At 43.4% G+C, this 26,579-nt stretch overlaps 2 protein-coding genes across 4 annotated transcripts in view; both read left to right on the forward strand.

Moving 5' to 3' along the window:
• mphosph8 (M-phase phosphoprotein 8) overlaps positions 1–6,397 on the forward strand; it is a 35,930-nt gene extending 29,533 nt beyond the window's left edge. The window contains exons 12-14 of the mRNA XM_069713360.1: positions 375–499; positions 1,223–1,306; positions 3,361–6,397. Of these exons, the coding sequence (XP_069569461.1) occupies positions 375–499; positions 1,223–1,306; positions 3,361–3,402 (251 nt within the window). The 3' untranslated portion in view covers positions 3,403–6,397. The remainder of the gene's footprint in view (positions 1–374; positions 500–1,222; positions 1,307–3,360) is intronic.
• A 7,156-nt stretch (positions 6,398–13,553) lies between these two features.
• Positions 13,554–26,579, forward strand: part of zmym2 (zinc finger, MYM-type 2) — a 33,191-nt gene continuing 20,165 nt past the window's right edge. The window contains exons 1-6 of one of the 3 annotated variants that reach the window (XM_069713371.1): positions 13,554–13,594; positions 20,130–20,843; positions 21,275–21,443; positions 24,097–24,251; positions 25,049–25,197; positions 25,475–25,637. In XM_069713371.1, coding sequence (XP_069569472.1) covers positions 20,145–20,843; positions 21,275–21,443; positions 24,097–24,251; positions 25,049–25,197; positions 25,475–25,637 — 1,335 coding nt within the window. In that variant the 5' untranslated portion in view covers positions 13,554–13,594; positions 20,130–20,144. Of the gene's footprint in view, positions 13,595–14,393; positions 14,595–20,129; positions 20,844–21,274; positions 21,444–24,096; positions 24,252–25,048; positions 25,198–25,474; positions 25,638–26,579 lie in introns of those variants that run through there. The other 2 variants (XM_069713372.1, XM_069713370.1) reach the window with 2 other exon arrangements.

Genomic DNA, 26,579 nt, shown 5'->3' on the forward strand with positions numbered 1-26,579 from the left:
CTGACTCTCAGTGACACACAAACTGAAGGCATTCAAAGCAGTGATAATAAACCAAAATATCACAACAATGCTGATTTCCTCCCTCTGAGCCTGAATCGTATTCTTGTCCAGTTCATTTCTGCTGAGTCAGCCTGGTGAAGACTCTGTTCTCATAGCGCCTCTATGCTACTGAAGGACAGACAGCTGGTCCTGACATCAGGAAGCTGAGCAGAGGTCAGAGGTTGTGTGGTTTGAACGGGACAATCTCTTCAATAGAGGCTACTCGCCACTCACGTCTCACGTTTAATGTGGATTCTCTTCAAAACTGTCTCTACAATTTCATCCTTCCCTGTATTCATATCCCATATCGCTGCTGTCCCTTCCTACTTTTTCAGGTTCGGGCATCCTCCTCTTCATCTTCCACGCCAACTTCCTGAATGAGATCACAGCCAGGCTCTGCGGATCCTGCAGCGTTCACGCTGTGGTGCTCAACGACAAGTTCCAGCTGCCCATCTTCCTGGTGGGTTCCCAGACGGCAGACAGCACGTACATAAAATCATTTACCACGAGGTTCATCACAACAAATACAAAAGAAGTTAGGTAAAAGACAAATAGGTAAACAGAAGCAGGATCAGAGCAAGGGTGGACGACGTTGCCGTAAATTAATATTACAGGGTATTTCTGCAAGAACAAAATTCTTTACCTTCAAATATTCCGTAAAAATTAACATTAATATTACATGCACACTTCTGAAGTTGCTCCCTTCCTCGAACTAATGTCTCCACTGTGGAGCTTCTTTCAGCCATTCTTCTTGTTGCTGTGCTTCTGTCATTCACGTCATACTATTCCGCTCGTTCATGCTATGACATCATACCAACAAGTATGAAGTATTATCATTACCATATTATGTGTTATAGTATAATATATATCATGACCTTTTTTTTCATCATATTCAAAATAATACAAATATTAACATGGACAATAGACTGTGGTACACACATAAACTATTTTTACCTTCAGTAACTCTTGATGGTAACTTTCACTGTTACTTGTGACACAGAGGAGCATTTGTTCATGGGACTAAAATTGCTTACAACTGTAGAAACAGTTTACAGGACACTATGCAGCCATGTTCTTAAATGTCACAGTCAGGATTAAATGTGTTTTTGTTGACTAAATCTATATATTGAGAGGGGATATACGAGTTTTTACTAATGTGTTCTTTTTTTCTCCGACCGTTCAGGATAGTCACTTCATCTACTCCTTCAGCCCGGTCGCAGGCATTAACAGACTCTTCATTCGTCTAGCAGAGGCACCAGCAGCCAAGGTCACACACACACACACACACACACACACACACACACACACACACACACACACACACACACACACACACACACACACACACACACACACACACACACACACACACACACACACACACACACACACACACACACACACACACACACACACACACACACACACACACAATGTTTAAACATGCATATAAAAGCCTCTGCTGCTGTTCACGCCATTGTGCAATCTGGTTAACGACAGTTTTTAGAATTGAGAAATGTCTTCTTTTTTTTATCATTTAATCAGATTTTTTTTTAATTTTTATTTTATTGTCACTCAGTCTGCACGTTTACAGTTGTGTGATATGGTAATATCAGGATTTGGATTTATTCTTAAAAGTTGTATTATGAACAATAAATAAGGAAACTGGGAGTGAGCACCTTTCTTGACCAAGAAGTGCACAAATCAACACTGCTGGTGAGCTTAACACCGCAACTTCAGTGACAAAACAAAAATGTGTATGCAGCCAACTGTACTGAAAGCTTTGATGTTATGTAATATTAGCATACGACACTGCAGAGTGAACCAATAAATAATGCTGTAGCTCTCGCTCAATAGTTTTTAATGGAGGTTTTGTTAAATCTTTTAATATTAAAATATTCAAATGCTGACCATGTTTTATGAAAGCCCTGAAAAGACAAAATAATTTTTTTTTTTTGCATCAACAGCCTTTTCTGTCACTTCAATGAGACCCACTATTTTTTCTCAGCTGGGGTCGTCCTGCAAAAAGGTGCAACCTGTTTCAGTAGATTACTTTATCATAGTGATAACATCCTGGTTCATAGTACTATGAAGGGTGGATTACATAAAAAAGACTGTGGATTGTGTTTCATCTTCTTCCGTGTACGTGGAGCAAAACATGGCAACTTCATCTCAAAGGGAGTCGAAAGGAAAAAGCTCCAAAGCGTTTACAGAGACTTTTAAAGCCTGCAGGGGTTGAAACGTTTCTGCAGTTTTTGGATTCAATCAAGTTTATCTATCAACCCAAAATAACATAGTTTACATGTTTCTGTCAAAGTTAATGTTGACAAAGCATCCAGAATCATGTAACACTGCTCCGACTCAAACGTTGTTCAGAAGCCACAGTTTCATCTCAAGCTTCCATTAATAAAGAGAATAAAAACAGCTGAGGAAACATCAGTTCTTCTAGTCTGTAATGAAACATCCTCAAGTGCCAGAATGAAAAAGGAACTGTGTGCAGCCAGGTGAGATTGATCTTTTTAGTGATGGTGGCAGAGACTTAATTTAAATGGACATCATCAGGATTCCACATTTTTATCAGAAAAGACCAAAACCAACAATGTGTTGATATTTTTGCTTTGAAAAAGACACTTTCAATGTTGTTGTTAGCTCAGCCAACATGAGTTTCTCTGGCACAGATTACAATTTGAACAGGTGTAGGCCTGTTGCAGCCAATCACACACACACACACACACACACACACACACACACACACACACACACACACACAGGGTTTCCCTGATCCTCCCCGTCTCCTGTCGCCAGGGTTGCTCACAGAGATGGTCTACGACTGAAGATGGTCACCCCTTGTTTACAAATATATACGTACTTTGGCATTAGCAGGTAGCCTCTTTCAGGTCATAGAAAAATTCAATAGGGCCATATCCTGCCCACGGACCGCCAGTTGAATGGGCCTGGCATAGAGAAATAACAAGAGGCTTCGGATTCACACACAATACTTGGTAATAGAATGCATTCATTGTTGGTTTTCATGGCCTTCGTTCACAATAAGAAACATATTCAGTACAATCAGCTTTACTCTTAAAGTTGTTGTTTTTTATATTTCACGTAAAATATATAAAACATAACAGTTTCTCTGCAGCAGACAAACAGCCTCCCAGACACAAAGTGTTTGGTCCTGTCAATCAAAGATACTGTCAAAACCTCTTAATTTCTGTTTTGTTGTCTCAGTCGGTACAGGAGGGTTAAAGGTCAAGCTATCTTTGCAGCGAGGCAGTCGTGGATAACACTGCTAACGGTTTCTTTTTTGTCTGTCCTCAGGTGAAGCTCCTCATCTGTGCGTACAGAGTCCAGCTGCAGTGATGCCTCCTCTGATCAAGTCAAAGGTCACGCCAAGTCTGACCAACACAGCAAAACACACAAATAAACACACACATCTGAATTTGGAGTTGTAGCAAAGATGCTCCTCCGAGCTCATTGAAGGTGAAGAGTTTGTTGGATCCTTGTAGTGAATGAAGTGAAATTAAAAACTGACTTCCTGTTGCGTAAAGTTCTGGAAGACTGAAGGTCAGTGATGACAGCTGACTCCTGACCGGCCCCTCAGCTCTGCGCTGGCCCATCGGTCGATTAAAGGCTGGAGTCACCATCGAGCAGTCCGTCCTTTGTTGATGATGCCGTCACTCTGCAGCTTCTGGCTGGAAGGAGGCAGCCAGAAACTCGCTCTTCCCTCTGAGGAGTAACTTCCAGGACTGAAGCCCTCCTGTGTCGTGCCTTTTCTCCGAGCTCCACCTGCTGTCAGGGCGGAGATGATAGATGTGTGTGTTGATTGTTGATGTAGCTTGTGTGTGTACGTGTGTTTATATTGTCGGGGTTTTTTTGTGGAGTGTGGGGGTTACGTTTAAAAGAACATTACTTTTTTTTTTCCACTTCATTTCACTTGGACCAAGTTAAATCTTCAGCACTCATGTTGTTTTTGGTAAAACGTTACTTTAGAATGGATTATTTCACTGTATTAACTTGTGAGTGTTGCCTCTCCCCCCCCCCCCTCCGGAAATGTCAGTCAGATTTTGCGAACTATTTCCTAAAAGCTAAAATAACAAATCATCAATTGTTTCTGTGTAAATTTCTACACCCAAATCACATTTATATTTTTATCTCGTTTGCATGCCGACACCTCTAATATCTAATAACATCTCTGGGTTGCTCTCGATCAGTGACGAGTTCTCTAGTCTTACAACTCGGTAATATCACTTTTAAAAGAGTAAGGTCAGAGTTCAAACACTGATTCAGCTCCCGGGGCGAACACACAACACATCATGTTGCTGTCATTCCCAGCTCATTGTCTTGATTCACACTCGTTAGATGTGAAGTAACTAAAGAAATAGACGTTTTTAATGAATGGATCCTTCGGCGCACAGAGTTGCTGTTTATATTTTCTGGTCTGTACATAATCACATACTAAATATATATATATATATATATATATATATATATACACACACATATATACGGTTATAAAGTGACCTGTGATAACAGCACATGTTTGGTTGCCACTGTAGGAGTGAAGTTAAGTTATTTAGTTTGTATAGTTAAAAAATGTCAATTTACTTTGAAGGGCTAAAACACGTCCCACCACTCTGTTAGTAACCGTTTATACATTGAAAAGCTTGGTAGGGTTTTGTTTTTTTGTTTTTTTTACACGGACACTAACGAGCCTGTCAGTGCAGGACAGCCAATCAGATTTCAACAAACGCTCCCCTTCAGTCTCCTCTGACAATCTTTCTCATCCGCATTTTATAAGTGACACTGAAGGAGCCCGTCTGCAGCAAGACAAAACTTTAGTTTTGTGAGAACACGGACAGATTTTCCCTGTGAAATGTTGCCTGTGAGCCCCGATCAGGCCAGCAATACGCGTCTAATGTGAACCGTGCATTTTAACGCACAGCACAATAGCACGTGTAAATCTGACTGCTATGAATCCGCAGATTTGAAATAGTTTGCTTTCAGTTCTGTGACCCGGTCTCACTGACGACACACAAACTGTCCCAAAAAGAGTCAAACTGCTGAGGTTGTAGCAAGCGGAGACAAAATGGACGCCTGTTTCATTAAACATGTAATCAGATCTCTTTATTATTCTGAGGCAGGTTTTGTTTTTATGAACTTCCGTGTGGTAAAACAACATGAAAAGTAGCGTGTTCATCACCTGCAAATCACCCAGCTGGCTCCAGTTTGAGTCTCCCGTCTTTATAGGAAACTTTCTCCTCCCACTTCCTGTTTTCCTGTCATTTCCTGACCACGTTCTTCTCAATCGACTCACTGCAGAGCTGCTTACCTCTTTCTTATCTGGTGTCACAGCTTTTAACCAGCATATGGATGCTTCACAACTGAAGCGCACCCTGCTGACTCTGTAATGAGACTTGAATCTTGACATGTTTCACCCCTCTCAGCTGTGGCGTCCCGGGTGTTGTCTCATTACAGAGGGAGGAATCGGTTAGGTTGTTTTGGTGTCTTCTGGGTAGCTCTGTAGTGGATTAGTGTCAGATGGACTTTGAAGAACAATGTCCAATCTTTGGGAGCTAGAGGGCGGTTGGAGGATGACCATGCCTGAGCTATCAGGGAAGGATCTTAAAAACCAGAGACGACTCTCGAATCAGACCGTCTCTCTTCATGCTTCACGTGTTTCCTTGCTTCCGCTCTGGGATTGATTCCTATTTATCTCCAAATGGGAAGAAAATCAACATTAGACTCTTGAAACCATCACAGGAAACATAAAATATATTTTTATTGAAAGTTCTACTATCATTATTGTAAAACAGGCTTTTCAAATCAATCTGGCCTCCATAATGGTGCTTGAACAAAAATGGCTGCACCACAGTGGTGAGGCTGAAACAGAAAGCTCTATTGTTAAACTCCACTTTAATGGATTACACATTTTCAAGAGTCTGCCTTGTTGATTTGTGACAATTTGTGGAAATGAAACGTGGAGGGAAGAAAAAAAAAAAAAAAAAATCAGAAACTACAGCATTAACACAAAAAAATGCCAAAAGAGTGAAACAGTAAAAAGCTCCTTTAAGAGCAGTCTGAACAGGCAGTTCCTCTGAAATCTCTGAGTTTGGTGATAGTTTTAACCCTCGTGGTTCCCTCTGCTGACTCCTGCTTTGCTTTTGTTTGGCTCTGAATGTTTCCTGCAGAAAGATGTTGTGTGTGAGAGAGTTCAGTGGTGTCTGTGGAGAAACTGCAGACACTCACCGCCAACACTGAGGCTGCGTCTATGTCCATAATAAAATGTGTACATATTTGCACTCTGGTTTCTCTGCTAGTGTTCATTCATTAAATGGGAACTTTTGAATTCTGTCGAGACGCCGTATACGCCATGTTTTGATTTTTTTTTTTTTAATTTGGAAGAAGACAGAAGAGAGGTGACGATAAATGAGGCGTGAAACAGCCAAATCAAGCGCACGACTATTGTATTTGAAGTGTTTATTATCTGATTGAACACATGATGTTATTTCATTTTACCCTGACAAGTGAGCATTATATAAATAATAATAATCAATAGATGTAAGGATAATAATACATGTATCTTTAGTTTTAAATGATTTCTATGTGAAATTACTCACTTTTAACAGGAATGATTCTCCGACAGAATCCGATTCAGAACTGGGTGGTCATCTGCCTCGACGGGTCGGGCTGAAGGGAGAGCAGAGACAGAAAAGAACAGCATAGAAAGACAACCCATAGACACTATGGCTGGTAACCACAGATCAGAAACATGCTGCTCCAGAGGCACAGATACCTGCAGAGGTAAGGAGAGAGGACACAAAGCTAATGAGATGCAATGGTGGCATGAAAAGCGCATGGAGAGTGGAAGACCGAGGTGAGGGGAGGAGCTCCAGCAGCCGAGGCCTGTAGCAGCAGGACTAAGGGAGGGTTCAGGATCACCTAAGACAGATCTAACTATAAACTTTATCTGAAAGAAAAGTTTTAAGCCTAATTTTAAAACTAGAGAGGGTGTCTGCCTCCTGAAACTTGGAGCTGCTTCCACAGGAGAGGAGCCTGAAAGCTGAAGGCTCTGCCTCAGATTCTACTTTTAGAAACTCAAGGAACCCCAAGTAGACCTGCACTCTGAAAGTATACGGTTCTACTTGGATGATATGGTACCACAAGGTTTTTAGGATATGATTGGAGCGTGGTCATTTGGTGGCTTTGTAAGTAAGGAACAGGATTTAACATTTCAGATTTTACAGGAAGCCAATGAAGACAAGCTAATATGGGAGCAGTTTGGACTTTGGCCTTTCAGTTTCTGGGACATCCTGAAAATAAGGAATTACAATAGTCCAGCCTGGAAGTAAAAAAAAAAAATGCATGGACTCGTTTTTCATCCATCACTCTGAGAGAGGATGTTCCTGATTATGAGAATATTGTGCAGGACGTTCCAGAGACTTCTTGTTGCTAATAATAGGAATGATGGAAAGGGCTTCATTGTCAAAGTGAAAATAAACCTCTACAAACATCTAATTCAAGAAGGAATATAGAATGTTGACACATTGTTGTATATGTAAGAATTCACTCTTTAATATGATGCAACGAAACTGTATCATCACTGTTGCAGCAACATAATGTTTTGAACTGTATTTAACTTTATTTTAACTGTATTTATTACATTTTTTGACAAGTAATTTTTTTATTGAAGCCACTTAGATCTGGGGGGTCGGCCAGATAAATTCCCACTCAGAGATAGCAACATGTATAAACACTTAATAGAAACATAATATTCCCTCAGAGTACATTAAAAACATCAGAAAATATAAAAATAAATCAGCATAAACCAAGTTTCCAAGTCAGTTACAATACTGAATAAAATGAAGGATTTTCTCAATCCTGTTTCATTTTATAAATTAAGAAGTCCCCTTACCTTGCACACCAACGACTGTGAAAGTATGCAGATACAGTATACTTAAAAACAAAAACAACTGTATAGTCAAATGACTATAAACAAGGAAATTCCCTGTTTGTAGATTTAAAACCTCTAAAATGGAGAGGTTAGTTTGAACGACTTAATTTACCTCAAAGTATCTAAAGGTTGTTTAAAATGAGAGAAAGTCAACTTGATTTTAGAGGAATTTGCACATATAAAAAACACATTGTGAGGACCAAAGTAAAAGAAATATGTATTTCAGTAAAAGACATTAAATGAAATGTTTTTTAAATTTACTTTCCACACGTTTAGGAAACTTGATGACATTTTTACTCAATAAATTGAATGAATCCCTCCCATTTGTAACTGAGTACTTTTACACTGTTGTACTGGTGTTTTTACTTCAGTATAGTATCTGAATGCTTACTGACTGGTCAAAGATGCAGCCACTAAATCTTGATTTACTTTTCTCTGTCTAGCAGCTTATAAAGGACTAAAACATGATCAACATTTTGTTTTCTAGTATAGCACTGTGTAGGAAGTTATGTCAACAATTTCACAGTGAACTCCGCTCAGCTGTTCTCCAGTGTTTGTTGTATCACTCGTAGGTTTAGTGACACAATCTAAACTCCAGATCAGCAGATGAGTGACGTTTTGATAATAACTGGAATGAACAATCAGATGACATATGAACTATGCTCAAACAAATATGATTGTTTTTTTGTAAGTGTTATTGAGGGGATGGAGGAATCAGAATTTATATGAATAATACTCTGCAGCAAATATACAGTAGTGTAACTTACTCTATTGATGGTACCTCAGATGTTATAAACAAAAGACGTGTGGCTCACTGTCAATCACGAGGTGAAGTCCACCATTCAAAATGTTATTTTAGTAAAAGTAAATACAGTATGATCAGCAAACTCAACTAACAAAACAGTAAAAGTGTTCATATTTACCAGCAGAGAAGTTTGTGTTAAATTTCTATATATTACTGCAGTAGCATCTTAATGTTGAAACTGGTTGACGCTTATTTGAACTATTTACTGTTAACTTTTTTACCACACTTATTGTAGACGATTTACTATTTCTATATACTACTTTTATATAACACTATTTACTCTTATGATAATGGATTATTACATGCATGCAGGATGAATGAACATGTTGAGCTGAAGTTTATTTTAACTTGTGTCCCTCTTTGCTGCCGGTTTAACCATCTCATAGAATAATAACATGTGATTAGTAAGTCACAACTTCATCCGGAAAGAAGTAACTATTGTTGAGTAAACAGGACAATAATTCCAGTTAAACGCTGTGCAGCCAAAATATGAAATAATATAAAATAGATTTTTGTTGGATTTTATTTTGCTACCTAGTTTTATAAGCCTCGTGATTAATGGGAGCAAAGTTCAGTCATGCAAATTTGTATTTAGTTTGAACTCATTTTGCTACCGAAATGTTGGATGACTTCCACTTTTTTGGGACTTGATTTAAGTGAAACCGTGTGAGAAGGAGCCCCAGCCTGACTGTGCTTTTATAAAAGAGACCACAAGCCTAAAGAGTAATAGACTATTTGAAACAGCTTGTATTTTTTAAACTTCCTCTGTCTTTTTATGTTAGAATGAACATAACATAAACCTAAATAAATGTTATTTTTCCATTAAATATGGTGCTGAACTAAAATAATGAAATAATTCCCACTGAGATGTAAAGTAACACAAAATCCATATTTACAGCGGCTGTTGTGATGTCATATCTGCCAACAGTCACATGAAAGATTAAGAGCTGTGTCAAAACATTCAGGACAAAAATGAAGTCTGTGAGGACCAAATGAAGGAGAGGCAGCTAGATGTGTTGGGAATGTCTGTTTACACTGATCAGACCACATCTCCTGTGAAGCAACACAAACACACACACACACACACACACACACACACACACACACACACACACACACACACACACACACACACACACACACACACACACACACACACACATTGTCATTTCATAACCGTTGTGTCACTTCTTGAATCTGGATCCAGTGTCACATTTTTCCAGATTTCAGGATAATTTGCGCATGTGGGAAAATGGCAATCTCCGACATTTTGCGCAGCATCTGGCAGACAAGATCTGGCAACCCGACTAATCACCTCATCAGACTGACTCAGAAATAAAAGCCGACATCGTCCGTCTCCTGCTGCCTTTAATCTGGTGCGTTTGAAGATGCACGTGAAGCTGAATAGATGGAATTGGTTTCTCCTTACTGCCGACCCTGCACGTGAATCCGATGTGCACGTTTCAGTGGGACATTTGAACGCACCTGATCCGCCATATTAACAACGTGATCATCTGTTCAGTCCACTTTTTACCTCCCCTATGCAGAAACACATCAGACTACCCCACATGATGTTCCTTCATCTGACTCATAATTACTCTGCTGTAATCAGTCGTGACTTTACGTTGATGTAATGGCACTTAAATGTATTTAAGCTCCCATTACAGCCTATAATATAACATGGAGTTCTTGTAAAGGTGTGTCCAACATTCATTTTAGTGATTATTAGCTATTTTGCCCGGCTGCTTGGTTTCTAGTTTGCGTCTGGATGAAATTACGCGAGAAATTGCACGGACACAGCTCAGAGTATGAACTCTCTCAACCCGGATCCTGGCAGCTGATTGGACCCGAGCTTTGAAGCTACTTCAGTGCAGCTTGTTTGAGCTTCGAAAAGGGAAAAAAAAAAAAAAGCCTTTCTAGATCAAGATGCAAGATGCCAGATGATCTGGAGTCAGTAGTCACGGGAGATGTGATATGTATCGATAAGGTGCAATCAGCTTAATGGAGCAATTTAATTGCCAAGCCATGCGACCCCTGATTGCTCCTCCTGCGCCTGCGCGGCGAAAAAAAAATATATATATATCAAGAAATACGAATGGATCCTATCAGAGAACATAGGAAATGAGAGAGGGTTCACTCTGCCTCAGGTTCCGGTTACAAAAAACGTGCGCACGTGAAACGTGAGTATGCACGAGGACGTGTTTTCAGGAAATCTTATCTCCTTAACTGGATATTAGTGGCTTTACGTTTCCAATACATGTTCTAATTTCACAAAGCCTATTTATTCTTAAAATGTCCATCCGTTACTTTCCATTCACTTCTGCAAAACCCTGAACAATGCACAGACTTTAAAAACTTGAAGTGGTGACGCACACGTCACAGCATCACCTCACAATGGAACTTAATTTACAACAGCTTTGATCAAATGTGTGCAAACTGACTGGTATAGGCAAACAAAAATCACATTACACTGCAACATGCTTTTCACAAGCAGAGATAAAAAGGTGCACTCTAAAGGTTTCTCAGTTACATTAGCAGTTCGTCAGCAGTGTTTTCTGTTTGTGTTTTTTTGCCTGATGTTGACTGGACTGGTGCAAACACAACCACCTCCAGCTCAACATCTCAGAGACTGAAGGAGATGGTGGTGGACTGAGAGATGGTGGTGGACTGAAGGAGGTGGTGGTGGACTGAAGGAGGTGGTGGTGGACTGAAGGAGATGGTGGTGGACTGAAGGAGATGGTGGTGGACTGAAGGAGATGATGGTGGACTGAAGGAGATGATGGTGGACTGAGAGATGGTGGTGGACTGAAGGAGGTGGTGGTGGACTGAAGGAGATGGTGGTGGACTGAGAGATGGTGGTGGACTGAAGGAGGTGGTGGTGGACTGAAGGAGATGGTGGTGGACTGAAGGAGATGGTGGTGGACTGAAGGAGGTGGTGGTGGACTGAAGGAGGTGGTGGTGGACTGAAGGAGATGGTGGTGGACTGAAGGAGATGGTGGTGGACTGAAGGAGGTGGTGGTGGACTGAAGGAGATGGTGGTGGACTGAAGGAGGTGGTGGTGGACTGAGAGATGGTGGTGGACTGAAGGAGGTGGTGGTGGACTGAAGGAGATGATGGTGGACTGAAGGAGATGATGGTGGACTGAGAGATGGTGGTGGACTGAAGGAGATGGTGGTGGACTGAGAGATGGTGGTGGACTGAAGGAGGTGGTGGTGGACTGAAGGAGATGGTGGTGGACTGAAGGAGATGGTGGTGGACTGAAGGAGGTGGTGGTGGACTGAAGGAGGAAGAGGTCCAAACATGCTCCAGTTGCTGTGCTGGGTCCTGAGGTGGAAGTTGTTTCCAATTACAGATAGCTTGGATTACAACTAGACATCAAACTCTACCGGACCAGCCACACGGAGGCGCTCTACAAAAGGGTCGGAGCTGGCTGTATTTTTGAAGAAAGTTGAGATCTCTTTTACATCTGCAGGCCTCTGACTGTGCACATTCGACCAGACTGTGGTGGACAAACCAGTCTTTTTTTTTTTTTATAGCTTTATCAATGCAATTTAGGATCTTTAGTTAATTTATTCTAGCTTTTTTGTGCATACTTTTCAGACTTGTAATGTTCAGTGTTTGTGGCTCTTGTGGTTGTGTTTTTTATAGCTGTTTTGTCAAAGTAATTTCTTGTTCTTATCGTGAAGATATCTATAAAGGACAAAGTAGCCTACAAAATATGTCTAACGAGCTAAAACCTTTTGGGTTTAAAAAAAACAAACAACTCTCAAACAAATCCTTTTTTTTTTTTTTTTAATGTCCCACAAGTTCAATTTAAACGTAGCTTCAGAGAGGGGAGCTCATTTTTTACCCAAAATTGTTGTTGTGTTCCAGATGGTGTACTTGTGTACTAACACTCGCTATTCTGAGTGCATCAGTGCGTTCACACTGTCAAGTACAGAAACATGCACCAAACTACAAGTACAGGATGATGCACTCAAAACATGCACCAAACTACAAGTACAGGATGAGGCACCGCACCGCACCACCCCCCAATGGTCTGAGGAAGCTGCAGCTGTTCCCGAACACTGAACAAAATCGTTTCTTTTTCACTACTGCTGCTGGACTGAAAAATGTTTTTTTTTTTTTTTAGTGTGTTAAATTGAGGCCACATAACTCGTTAATTTCTGGGTAAAAGAATTAAAGCTGCAGATATGTTGGCGGGTGATGTGTTCACATGCTGAGGTCATTTCCTGTCAGTGCAGAGCAGCAGTGTGCAGATTGAAACAACACCACTCAGTCAAAATTCTTGCACTCCACAAAGTAAGAGTCCAAACATCGAAGAGCACTGTTTGTTAGTGTCCTACGGGACATATGTCATCTGGAACGCAGCATGTGTGTCTGCTCATCTCATGACCCATCAAATTTATCTTACAAACTAGTTTCTAAACCTAAACAACAAACTCCCCTGCTGCATTTTTAATTCCACCATATATTTAAAAAACGGCTGCTGTGCACAAAGGGGTCTCTTAAAATCACACGACGACACTTCTCACTAATAATTACGCAAACAGAGATGACTTGGTTCTGTCCACGTAATGCAGTTTGACACAAAACATGAATCGATGTCCTCTCAGTGTTGCTGACATGTTCTCCCGTAGTGAGCACGTCAGAAGAAGTACCCGTGAGGAGGGAATCATCTGCTCAAGAGACGATCTTCGGACGGAAAGTGGAAAGTTCTGCGTTGTGCGCACGCGCTCCCCGGGATTAATGTCAAGGCACAAAAGTGGCGCTACACCGTTTCCAGCTCTACTCCGGTAAGAGAATTTCACAGAGGGCTTTTTAGATCCCACTTTTACGCCCAATTGGTCAAAGTTTGGGGAACTTGTGCGGGGCGCCGGGCGGCTGTCCGGGGAGTCTCGGAGGAGGCGCGCCGGGGCGAGGAGACATGTTTAGGACTGAATAAACAGTTAATTTGAAGAGATTTTCTGTCCTGCTCTGCGCGCTGCGCGCTGCTGCCGCCGCCTCTGGTCTCCAGTATTGTTCAGTTGGCTCCCTAATGGCGGACGCCAGGCAGTGCTGTTTTCCGCTGGGGGAGGAGGGAGGTGTGTGAGGGGGAGAAGGGGGGGAGAAGGGGAGGGGGGGTACATGTTAATGTGGATGTGATAAGAGCGGGTTTCTACCCGGCTTTAGGTCACGGTAACTCTCTGGAGACCCCCGTAAAGACGACGCTCGGCTTCCTATGAGTGGTTGTTTACCACCGCATGACAGAAATGAAGACAGTTCATGTGATACGTAAGGGAAGGGCGCCCCTAGCGGCGGCCGGCTATATTTGCCACTGATTGCGCCAGGGTGGACTGCGTGCGGGGTAACTTTCCAATTAAAAGCCCAGCGTCACAGGTATCATACAAATCGGGCTTTTTATTCGGATTGCGGGGCTGCTGTGGTGCCACTGGCACGTGTGCGTCTAGAATAAATAGCCCGGACGAGCAGGAGGGATGTGTGGTGTGAAAACACGCAGCCCAAAGGCTGGTGTTGTTTGAGTGGCACACTGCGCGTTTTGTGCAACGTTTAAATCTATTTGATGCGAATAAGTTGTGATCATTTTTTTTTAGTGGTGTTTCAACAATGGCGCAGTCTGTGTCTGCTCTCCTCCCCTCGATCCGCCGCTAATCCAATGGCTGTTTGCGCCAGGAAGGGCAGGGGTGGGAACGGAACGGAACACCCTGAACCACGTTTCTCCTGGACCCCTAACTTGGAAGACAAACCCAGCCTCTCCTTCAGCCGGGATATTTATGGGAGAGTTGCGCTGCTCAGGTAGTGCTGCTTCTGTTTATTGCCTTTGATCAAAGTTTTTGGAGCTGCTCTTCATGGCCAAGTTTGGTAAATATTACAGCTGGGGGAGAGAAAAAAAAAAAAGAAAAAAGGAAGGGGATCAGGTCGAGCGGTGGTCTCCGCGGTAACCTGGTGGCTGGACCGGATTTGGTGCCGTGGTGGTCCTTCCAAACGGTGGTGCTAATCAAGGGCACAGCCAGGGGGGGCTCCAGCGGCCCCTGGCAGCTTGGTACAAGCTGTCCTCCGGTGCTTATGTTCTCATATTAAACAGGAGAGCTGTGGAGCAGGCTTTAGTTGTGCATTCAGCTGCCAGGTAACCGGGGTGGACCGTTTTTTTTTTAGCCCATCAGCTGGTTTGGGGGATGCTCTGGTGGCTGCGCATTACGCATCACTTCTCAGTGACATAAGACTTATATAATAAATCTCAGTCGTTTAATTTGAATATGTTATTAGTGGTGTGTTTATCTGCGCTACTGGCGCAAACAGCTGCGCGTCTCCACTTTGTGACCTGCTTGGAGAAAAAAAAAAAAAAAAAACCGTCAACCTGGCTTCAGACTGCCGGTGTTGGAAAGGTGGACGAGCACCTATGTGATGTGGTGATGTGGCCGGGCTTGGTGTGGCGCAGCCGCTGATTTGTGTGTTGTCGTTGCGCGGAGGCAGGCTCAGCACAGCGCCAGCCCACCTCTCCGGCCACCTGGTGTTGACGTTGGGAGCAAGGTTGCATGTCAGAGCTCATTAATGCTGGGTCCTCGTCTTCCTCGCATCCACGTGAATGCAGGCTGTCTCATAGCTCTGCATTGCAGTCTGAACTGAGTCTAGACCAGGCTATTTTTCCCCTCAGTGCACTCCTCAGTTGCTTTGCACATAGATTTCTGTGTTGGTGGAATATCAGGCCAGAGAGCCGGGGAGCTTTTCCTGCAGCTCAGCTTGGTTTTGGGGAGGTGTTGCACATGGAGAAAGGGGCCTCTGGGTCATCTCCCTCGTTTGACCACCACAGTTCAACACACATGTTATTATGACCTTAACACACGTGGTCTGTAGACATCAGCTCAGGTTATACCCTCTACAATACAAGCTAGATGACACAGTGCAGTCACTGGCTTTAGGATCCCATCCTGTTTCTGAACAGTCGAGAACAACGTATTGATCTTGAATGTCATTCTGTTTTGTCTTGTGCTTCCTGTCACATGACACAGTGAGCAGCTCTTCCTCATTCAGCCTCGGTGTTTTACAGTGCAGCAGATCTTTATAACCAGCACACATACTATATACAGCTGTGGTCAGGTTTAACAACATATGCAGCATTTTTATTAAAATAAATATAGTACTTGTATTTCAGGTAAACTCCTATATTTCTAAACTAACATGCAGTTATCACAAAAAATATTTGTAACTTCACAGAAAAAGGGGAAATATGCAAAACATGTTATATCGACATATTTCAAACGTGTTATTTTAGCTTCTTTTGCTCTTAATTTCATCTAAACCATGACATAGTTGAGAGTAGAACTGCAGCAATTATTCAGCTGAAGCTAAATCGATCTGCAAATATTTTGATAATCGTTTCAGCCATTTTTACAGCAATAAATCTATGCCTGTTTCCAGCTTCACAAATGTCAGGATTTGATGCTTTTGCTCTGGTAAACTCAATATTTTTAGGATTTGGACTGCTGGTTGGACAAAAACAAGAGACCGACACACTGCTGATTTAATGTTTGATTTTTGTCGAGACGGTCAGAGGTGCTGATTAAACTCAACAATTGTCTTTGAGAGTGTAGTTTGTTGCATTTCTGAGGAAATATCCCCCCCCCCCCCCCCCCCCCCCCCCCCCCCCCCCCCCCCCCCCCCCCCCCCCCCCCCCCCCCCCCCCCCCCCCCCCCCCCCCCCCCCCCCCCCCCCCCCCCCCCCCCCCCCCCCCCCCCCCCCCCCCCCCCCCCCCCCCCCCCCCCCCCCCCCCCCCCCCCCCCCCCCCCCCCCCCCCCCCCCCCCCCCCCCCCCCCCCCCCCCCCCCCCCCCCCCCCCCCCCCCCCCCCCATCAAAGGTCTTCTTGTCAGTGTCACCGATGCCTTGACTGGTGTCAGAGGGCGAGAGTGTATCCCAGTGTAATCTGTGGCGACAATTTACAGAAGTCCCCTAAACCTCTCGCATGCAGGCTATCTGTAGAAGCTAGAATTTACCAATGTCCCCTGAACGCCTCACACGCAGGGTACCGGTAGATGCTTCAATTTACAGACGTCCCGTAAATGCCCTGCATGCCAACTATCACAGTGCTACACTTTAAAGATGTTCCCTAAACACCTCTCATGCAAGTTATTAGTAGATGCAGTTCACCACTGTTCCCTAAATGCCTCGCATGTAGATACCAGTAGATGGTAGCTGGCCAACTGTGTACAGTGAAGCCTCTAAATACTGCAATGCACACAATTTTAAAATATTGAAATAAGGTATTCTAAAGTAAGATTAATTTAAGTTGAGTCATTTTATTTATGTATCCGGGCCACTCCAGTAGAGCCATGGAGCCCATGTATATGAAACACTGTGACTCACTATGCTGATTAGATTTGTTCCTGCTTAAACGTAGTAAAAAGATTTGTACCAGGTGACGTTTCTCGATACCAGATCGTGTCGAAGCAGCTCTTCCGATGACATTAAAGTATTGAAGTTCAGTACCCAGCTGTGACCACAGCACCTCTGACACCGTTTGGACTCGGTCTGGAAAGTCTGAGTAGAAGAAGGACTTTCTAACCAACACGGCACCTATTTGAATAAACCCAGAATGTCTCACTGAAAATGGAGCAAAGCCACCTTGTTCATGAGGATGACGTGGAGAGAGTGAGAGATGGGAGACAGATACTCCTCCAAGATGCTGTTGAAGTGCTGGGATTTTCTTTATTGGATTCACCTCCCCATGCTGGGACCAAAATGGCCACCGCAGCGATGTCAAGGCGGTGACCTGGCCTCCTCTGTGGTGCAGCCTGTGCTCCGTTACAGCTCGAAAGGCTGTGCTCAGGTGCTTTCAGGCTCTTCCTGCTCCGGGTGGATGTGGGGGTGAATAACAGCTACAAAGATCACTGTCGGCACAGAAGTGTGTGTGAGCTTGGATCTGCTGCCTTATTGTGTGTGTGTGTGTGTGTGTGTGTGTGTGTGTGTGTGTGTGTGTGTGTGTGTGTGTGTGTGTGTGTGTGTGTGTCTGTGCTGCAGCTGTCAGCAGTGATGTGATACGTGGCGTACAGCCACCCTCACTGCTGTGTAACATGAAAAGGAGAGTTTGACAGAAACAGATCAATATAGAGGGTGCAGACGTCCCCAAAAGTGATCCGGATTGTATTTGATCCTGAATGTGGCACCTCATCAGAGTGCAGCTTCTTCCTTTTTTTCCGTTTCTCTTTTTAGATTTTTAAAGATAGATAAGAAATTCCGTTTCAGTCCGTTCGTTTTTACACCGAGCACTTCATCACCGGATGGCCGTTTATTCATTCTGCATCACGCAGGTTGATTTAAATATTGTATTGGCCAACTCAACGGCACCCAGATGTAGAGCACGGAGAACAAGTCCCCCTGGTGGTGGGCCTTACCGTCACCGCGGCAACCAAGGTGTAGCTTCGCCGGTTGCCAAGGGCAACAAGAGAGTAGCTGTGCAGAGCGATACGCAGGGAGCAGGGAGGGCGGGAGACATGGGAAAGGCAGCAGGTGAAGGGAGGAGCAGAGTTGGGTGAGGAGGCGCTGAGAACAGGACGCAAGGAAGAGGATGATGAGAGGAAGAGGTGTGAGGAGGATGATGAAGAGGCGTGAGGAGGAGGAGGAGGAGGAAGAGGAGGGGCAGTGCTGCCCCCGTTGCTGGGCAGGCACGTAGCAGTTCTCGAGAGTCTGCGTTCAGTCACGGAGACGTCACCTCTACTTGTGCATCTGTTGAGCGTTAGCTGCCCTCTTTCTTGTGGTAAATGCAATCAGGAAGGCTCAACTGTGGAGCACAAAGCCCCCCACCGTCCTTCAGCCCATCAATACAAACACTCTCCTGAAGCTGTAATAGATTATTTTGAGACAATATTCAAATTAGAAGACAGACTGGCAGCACACTGTTTGGAAAAACGGATTTATTTGTAGAAAAGTTTCCATAAAGATGCGTAAACATGCACCAGGTAGTTCAGCTTATGTTCCACCAATTAGAGCTGAGAAGAAGTGACGTCACCAGGCTTTATGTCTCTGCTGCTGTTATTTGTTCCTGTTAACTCAATAATAGATGCCGTGAGCCTCAGTGTTTATAACAGGTGAAAATAAAGAGGCATGAAATGAACCTCCTGACCTGCTTTTTCTGGAAAGGTGTGACTCTCATCCTGGCAGAGAAAAATGTTGAATTTAAACCCCCAAATATTCAGTTTACTATCTTAAAAGACGAAAAGAAGATATGAGGACGAACCACCTGAAAGGATGACTCAACAAATTACTGATTATCAAATGATTTTCTGTCTGTTGAAGCTGTAATACTGAAGGATCTTCTCCTTGCCTTTGCAGCACTCTCCCTTTTCCCCTCTCACGGTAGCATCATCTTGCTCGTTGCAAGTTTGAACGGACATCAATGACCTAAATGAGGTAACGCAGCAGAAGTAGCTGCATCTCTGCCGTAGCTTCACCAACAAGGCATCCATTTTGACTCTGACCTTAAGCAGAACATCCAGAGAAATCAGAGGTTACAGCTGCGTCTTTGAAATGAAAGGCTCGTATCGGGGACGAGCCTGGGTGGTTTTAAAGGGTCAGTTCACCCAAAATTCAGAAAGAAAAAGAAATGAGCGATGTTTTTGTTTTTTTTGGAAGTCATTGAGTTCCCCGTCATCTTAAACCCAAACTATCTGCGTGACTGTATAGTCTAGGGCAGGGGTGTCAAACATACGGCCCGCGGGCCGGATCCGGCCCGCCAGGGGGTCCAGCTCGGCCCGCCGGATGACTTTGCTAAGTGTGAAAATTACAGAAAGACATAAATTGCATTTCTATGAGAAAATGGAGGTTTATGAGTACAAACGTTTTGTAATTTTTTTTTTAATCGATCCAGTAATTGCTTCAAAAACAGCGTAAATGGGCTGATGTCTGAATTTTTGGTCTTTATGTTTCTAGTTTATTGTAGAAAGACCTTAAAACAGGGTTTATCATCCAAAAACCTTCACCAATGATTTAAACAAAGAGAAATATTGTCGTTATGTATGCGTTATTATGCTATGAATTTACTGGTCAGGCCCACTTGAGATCAAAGTGGGCCGTATGTGGCCCCTTAACTAAAATGAGTTTGACACCCCTGGTCTAGGGGTAATATTTTTGGTTAAATATGATTAGCAAACATGAACCGGTGATGACATAAGCTCAGAAAAGGTGATAGCTGTAACAGCAGCTTTGAGGAGGCTGCGGGGGGAAGCTGGGCTCCGGGGACACCTGAGCTACCTGTACAGCTGTCAGACATCATGAAACCAATTAGTGGTGCTGGCTTCACCTAATTGTGTGCTAACGGCCTCTTGTTTGTGCTGCCAGGTGGTTGCCTTAGCGATGGACAGGGAGTCGGAACTAAACCCTGTCGTGGCCGAAGAGGCAGGGGAGCGGGTGGAGCCAATGGATGCCACTCCCTCCCCCCAACCACAGGCCACGCCCCCCTCCGAGGAGTCTGGGGAGGCAGTTTCTATGGTAACAGAAGATGGAGCCACAAAGGAAGGTGGCACAGAGGACAATGATGATGATGTGGTTCTCGTAGGGGAGGAGGCTCCCCAGCCTTCTGCCACGACCCTCTCCCAAGACACACCTAGCACAGACTGCCTAGAGCCGGCTGCTGCCGTGGCAACTGTAGACATGTCCACGGCAGAGATGCCTTCCAGGACCCCCAGTCCTCTTGCGTCTTCCAAAGCTTCTCCAGCGGTGGCACCACCACCACCACCAAAGCCTCCAACCACAGCAGCAGAGCCCATTGTAATAGACGACGAGGAGGACTCTGAGCAGAAGGACACTTCCTCCTCCTCACCACTGCCCCCTGGAGGCTCCTCCGCGTCGCACTCACCAGGTGTTCTCAGCAGCACTGAGCCTGACTCGGAGATCAGGATCGCCAGTGTCACCACGCTGGGCTCCAGCAGCCAGAAAGGAAGCGCTGCCGTTTCTGTGGTGAATACTCCGCCACACGACGTGGACGACGAGGCGGACATAAACCTGATGATAACCTCGGTGACATCTCTACAGGAAGCAGCAGCTGTCACAGTGGTGAGAATCACCAAAATATTTTATTCTTTTTTTAACTTGTCATGAGATATACATTCAGTATTTCTAAGTTATTTCTTAGTCTTTTTGTACCCAATTTCCTAATTGTACCTAATTTTGGAAAGAGCCTGTTGTTCTGATGTATCTGGTAAACATCTGGTAAACATCAGTGAAAGCAGGTGTTCTCTTTGGCTTTGCCTGTTCGTTCTTGGCAAAGTGGATAATGATATCTTGACGCTGCCGAGAGCTGATGCCAATGTTTATTTAATCCAAGATGTGTTGGCAGCTACTTGAGTTAGATGAGTTTGGATTCTACGCAGGTTTTGTAGAGTTCACAGCATGGGACACCCACGTGTCTTTGGTTCATTATCATCTTGCTTTCTAATGTTTCGTCACAAAGGAGATACGCTAACCTGAATAACTTGTGTGTCTAGGCAGGTGAAGGCCAGGCAGAGGAAAACGGGCTGCAGATCAGCAGTACGTTCAGCCTGAGTCCCGACACCCCATCTGGTCGACCGACCGCCTCCTTCAACCCGGGGCGGGGCTCAGGCCCCATGGACCAGCTGGTACAGAATGGAGACACGGGGACACACAATAGAGCAGGTATTGAACTTATTATCCAGAAGACGTTCAACTTAAATCGCCCTTTCCCTCCTCGGTGCTTTCATGTGAACCAGGCGGTGTCCTGTTTCAACTCTTGGTCGTATGAAACTGCTGCTGAGCTCTGTTCTTAATTTACCACCTCATTTGGAATTGAGGGCTTCTCATACTAACTGAGAGGGAAGGAGAATTAGTGGGGGATGGCACATTAACCTGGATACAGTCTGAGATGGCTTCAGTCGATCAGGTGCAATTCAGTACGAGATGTTATGTTCACGAGTTGATCCTCGGCCTCAGAATACCGAACACAGACGCCGTTTATCAATTGAATTTGGCAAACATCCTTAAGAGAGTTCTCTTAGGGGTGTATCCTGGTTATTATGTTTTTCTGATGCATGTGTGCATCTTCTTCAAGTTTCTGAATGCTGCTTCCAACCTGCAGAGTTTCAGTCAGGTGACATAACAGAAACAATGGCAGCAGTGGAAGTGTCTGACTTTTAAAGTGATGTAGAAACTACTAATTAAAATTACTCGGATACTATCTGGTATTGAAATATGCCTTGTCATTTTGTACAAACGTTACATAGCAAGGCTTCACCCACAAAAATACATTTTCATTTTAAAGCGCAAAACTTTTTCTACGTTTACGCAGGAGTAAATCTCACCAGTGTCAGTAAACCAATAGAGCGTTTAGGATATTTATCCTCCACTTTAGCGGCCAGCCCAGGTAGATAAAGTCCCTCGGTTTAAACTAACAGAAGTAAAGCGTACATTAGGACGCCTTATTTCACTCTTTTCAAACAAAGTTTTCTCCAGTTTGAGGTGTTTAGGGTACATCTGTAAATTGTAACATCCAGCATTAATTTGAATGTGAGGCATTTAGGAAAAAACTCTAAATTGTTGCCACAGAAAATAATTGGTGGTCAAGGTATCAGTACCAACATCTGACATTTTTAAACAATGCCAAGCCCCAGTTATGAAAGAAGTTAATATAGTCAGACAGTTAGATGGGAGAAAATGATTGAAGTCTGTGGTAGACATGTTGCAGGAAGCCGGTACAGCGGGAAGAGTCAGGTCAACGTCTACAGTTTATTTGATTGATTTAACTGTTACGTGAATGTCAGAATAACGATTTCATAATTGCCTATTTATGGTTGTAAACATCCCAGATGCCTGCATGAATAGCACGCAGTAATCAGTAGCCAGGATACCAGTATTTATCACGTGCGTGTATGCTGTATGTGTTCCACTTTCACGATGATCAAAGCTGGCACAATCCTCATAACTACTCGTATCCAAGTAAACAACTCGCTGTGTTAACATGCATAAACATCATGGAAGCAAGTAACAAGCTCTGCTAATTAGGGAAAGGGACGGACAGAAACCCAGTGAAGATGTTCACATAGATATTACACTGTGTGAAAAAACCCCACAGACATCCTGCAGAAAGGTTGAACCTGGCTCAACTTCTGCCACAACACGATATAACGTCATCCAGAAGAGCACACAGTCGGTTAATCAAATGCAAACACACATTCACAGTGGATTTACTTGTTCATCACCGTGACAGAGAATGAAATGATTTCCGCTGTGGTGATTTTCTAGAGTTGCAAGATACTTCTTAATAAGATTATAAAACAATTTAGTGTTTTAGAGTCTTTATAAACCATCAAAGATCTTCCAAATGTATTTCCTGGTTGGGTTAACGCACCACAGTCAACACAGCTCCTTTGAATGCTTTGTGATGCTGAGCTTAATGAAGAGAAGGACAGTAGCTTGTCAAATCACATCTTCATTAAGTCAAAGAACCAAGCAACTCCTCCCCCTGTCATGTTGTTTTTAAGGTCACAACACTATGAATTATGGGTAACCCCCATGAGTAAAATCTGCTGTATTAGCATGAGAAGCCTGTGAGTTGAGAAGGTGTGACACTGGTACTGGACCTGAGACTAATGTGTTTCTGTCCAGCGCCACACTAGACTCTAGATGGTGCTGTTACTCATCTAAATCTACCTTCTGTTCTGGTTGATCATTTTTCTTTCTGGTATCTTTGTTTTAATGCAGTTTAATCCAGCGTTCAGAGCAGACACTTCTTGCCACCACAAAACCTCGATCTGACTGAAGATGCAGAAATGTGAGACTGTGTTGCTTCAGCCCAGATGAACTGGTGGTGTTCACAGCAGGTGTGATCGTACTTCCTGGTTGTCAGTTTTACTGGGATCATGAAGAAGCTGATAAAATGTATTCTCTCTCATTGTCAGGATACTCTTTTATATGCCCACACTGTTCCTGGTTCAACATTTAATGCTCGTCATACCTCTGTTTTTATCTTTGGTTTCTTGTTGGCTCCTCTACCATCATCAGTCTAATAAAGGTGAAAATATGCCAAATAAATCATCTAAAACATGTCGTGAAAGGAATGCAGAGAATGTTAAGGCCTCTGAAATTTAAGAAAGACATGGTTCGATTATTTAACGACTCACTTTTGTATTATGGTATGGCACAAAGTATGCAGACGTACTTTCAAGAGCACATTCCAGTCTTCTGAGAAGACTTTTACAACAACCACGATGGTTCTGATATTGGTGCACAACGCTGTATACACAGCGTTGTGCACATACTGCTCACATATTTTGTTTCTTTTCTCCCCTTTAAGATTCGTGGATCTCTCAGTCTGCTTCAGTCCCCCGCAACCAAAAACAGACCGGGGTGGACTCTCTGTCGCCGGCCACCTCGCTGCCCAAACCTCCAGGCCAGTCTTCCTCATCCACTTCCTCCTCAGGCTCCCAGCCGCAGCCCCGGACAGTCAAGGTGATCCACTCTGCTCATCGAGCTCCTGTTGTAGTTACATCAGCTGTAGGTCCACAGGAACACATTCACATGGCAGGCAAACTGGAGAGTTTAACAACTTCAATCCAGAGCTAAAGGTTCTGATTTTCATGTCAGCCTTTTTTTATTTTTTTTTATCTGTTTTATATTTTCAATAAAAACATGTAAAATAGTCCCCAAACACATAACACCATTTGAGCAGATTCAAAAGAGCTGCTGTTACAACCTATGTGAGAGTAATAAAATGCTGTGACTGCAGTTAATACTGTAGTATCTGTACACTGTGTACACAGCGACTCTACAGCCACCACACGGTTGATCGGTTCAATTCTAACATGAAAGACTACATTTATTTTGCCCCGCAAATGAGATTCAACTCATAATTTCCTGCATTTATTACCTCCATTTATTTTCTGTGTATTTCTTGTGTAAGCCAATTATTAAACAGTCCTGCTGTTTTGTTGGGCTGTTTAACTGTATTGGGAGGAAATACAAGAGCAGTTTACAAAATTAGGGATTGTGATTTTTCTTTACCCTTTTTTTCTTCCAATCCATCTTTTTGGATTCATTGGCTGTGTTTTTGTTGTTGAGTGGGAGCCACCTTTTGAAGAAAAGTTTACAGCCAAGGCTCAAAAAGTTTTTACCTGACTAACCTGTATCTGCAGGGGTTGTACAGAATGATCGTCCTACTGGCAGCTGTTAGAGTCAGGTCCTAGATTAGTGACTGCCACTGTGACATTTCCCTGCCGTTAAATCATTGCTGTGTTTGCTTATTCCAGGTGACCTGTGCTAACTGTAAAAAGCCTCTGAAGAAAGGCCAGACGGCCTACCAACGGAAAGGCTCCACACACCTGTTCTGCTCCACCACCTGTCTCTCTGCCTTCTCACACAAACCCGCCCCCAAGAAGAGCTGCACCATGTGCAAAAAGTGAGTCTCACTCTGAGGGAGACGTTTTATGGGTTGAATTTAGCTTTATACTGCAGGTGTTTGGAGTACATTCAAAATTCAATTAAGGGAAAATAAGTGTTCTTTTTAAAGTGAATTTCCAGTTTTTCATTTATTTCACTGTTAGCTTGTGACTCTACAAGTCATAAACACAATATTTTCCTACAAGGACAGCTTGTTGTTATTTTTACAGACTGATGCACATTTTCTGTGGATGCATTTATTCATCTGTGCTCTATGATGTTTTTGTGTTTTTCAGGGACATCACCAACATGAAGGGAACCATCGTGGCCCAGGTGGACTCCAGCGAGTCTTTCCAGGAGTTCTGCAGCACCGGCTGCTTAGGTGCATACGAGAACAAGCAAAACCCGCCCAAATCAGGCCTCAAAACCAAATGCACAGTCTGTGGCAAGCTCACAGAGGTCAGTCTGTCTCACACACTTTACACAACACACACACACACACACACACACACACACACACACACACACACACACACACACACACACACACACACACACACAGTCTTAACCAGAACAATGTACATGCCACTATATTCTCATGACAATGGTGAGTAGATGTAAAAATAATGGGAAACGGGTGAAGGGGCATGAACTGTATCGACTGACGTACAGATGTTTTGGATACTCTCTGCCGTCTGGAGGTCACTTCCTGGTTTCTGTGTTCCCGTGACTCCACGTGACCTCAGCGTTGTAATCCGCTCAGATCCGTGAGGATCCGTCCTCGCTACAAGCGTGTCAGCTGTCTACACGCAAGAAAAGCAAACTGAATCACCAACTGTAAAATATAATATGCAAATTTTCAGCTGTGCACATCTGCATCAAAATAATGATCAAAGCTTAATGCAGTGTAGAGGGGTCTGCAATACTCACTCAAGGCGGCACAAAACATAACAAACACATTTTAATTTAACGCCGTGAAATATTCAGAGACATCGGGCTGCTAGCGTGGCTGTAGTTGGGCTTCACCGTCCCTTCATTATTTACATCCTCGGCTCGGATGTTTGTTTTGAATAAATGAATATTTCATGCTTGAGTCCTGTTGCATTTTATCTACATCTTCTCACTTCCTTTCTTTTTGTTTCATCTTAGTTTCTACTCTATTAATGGACATTGTCTGACCACCATTTCATTGCCTCTCCATCTGTTTCTCTCTTTTTTTTTTTTTCCATTTTTTTTTTCATTGTCTTCCTCCTCATGTCAGTCATTCAATATTTAACTCCTGTCTGTATTCATCCTCGTCTGCCTTTGCTGCTCTCTACTTCACTCCTTCTTACCTTTCTAGCCATCTTTGTCTTCTCCATCCCTACATGTCAGTATAGCTTCGTAAGGGCCACTTACAGC

This window comes from Brachyistius frenatus, unplaced genomic scaffold, assembly GCF_029030835.1.
Source record: "Brachyistius frenatus isolate BFR_SWC_R1_liver_20210118 unplaced genomic scaffold, ASM2903083v1 Contig_118, whole genome shotgun sequence".
In the NCBI taxonomy this organism is placed as follows: Eukaryota; Metazoa; Chordata; class Actinopteri; family Embiotocidae; genus Brachyistius; species Brachyistius frenatus.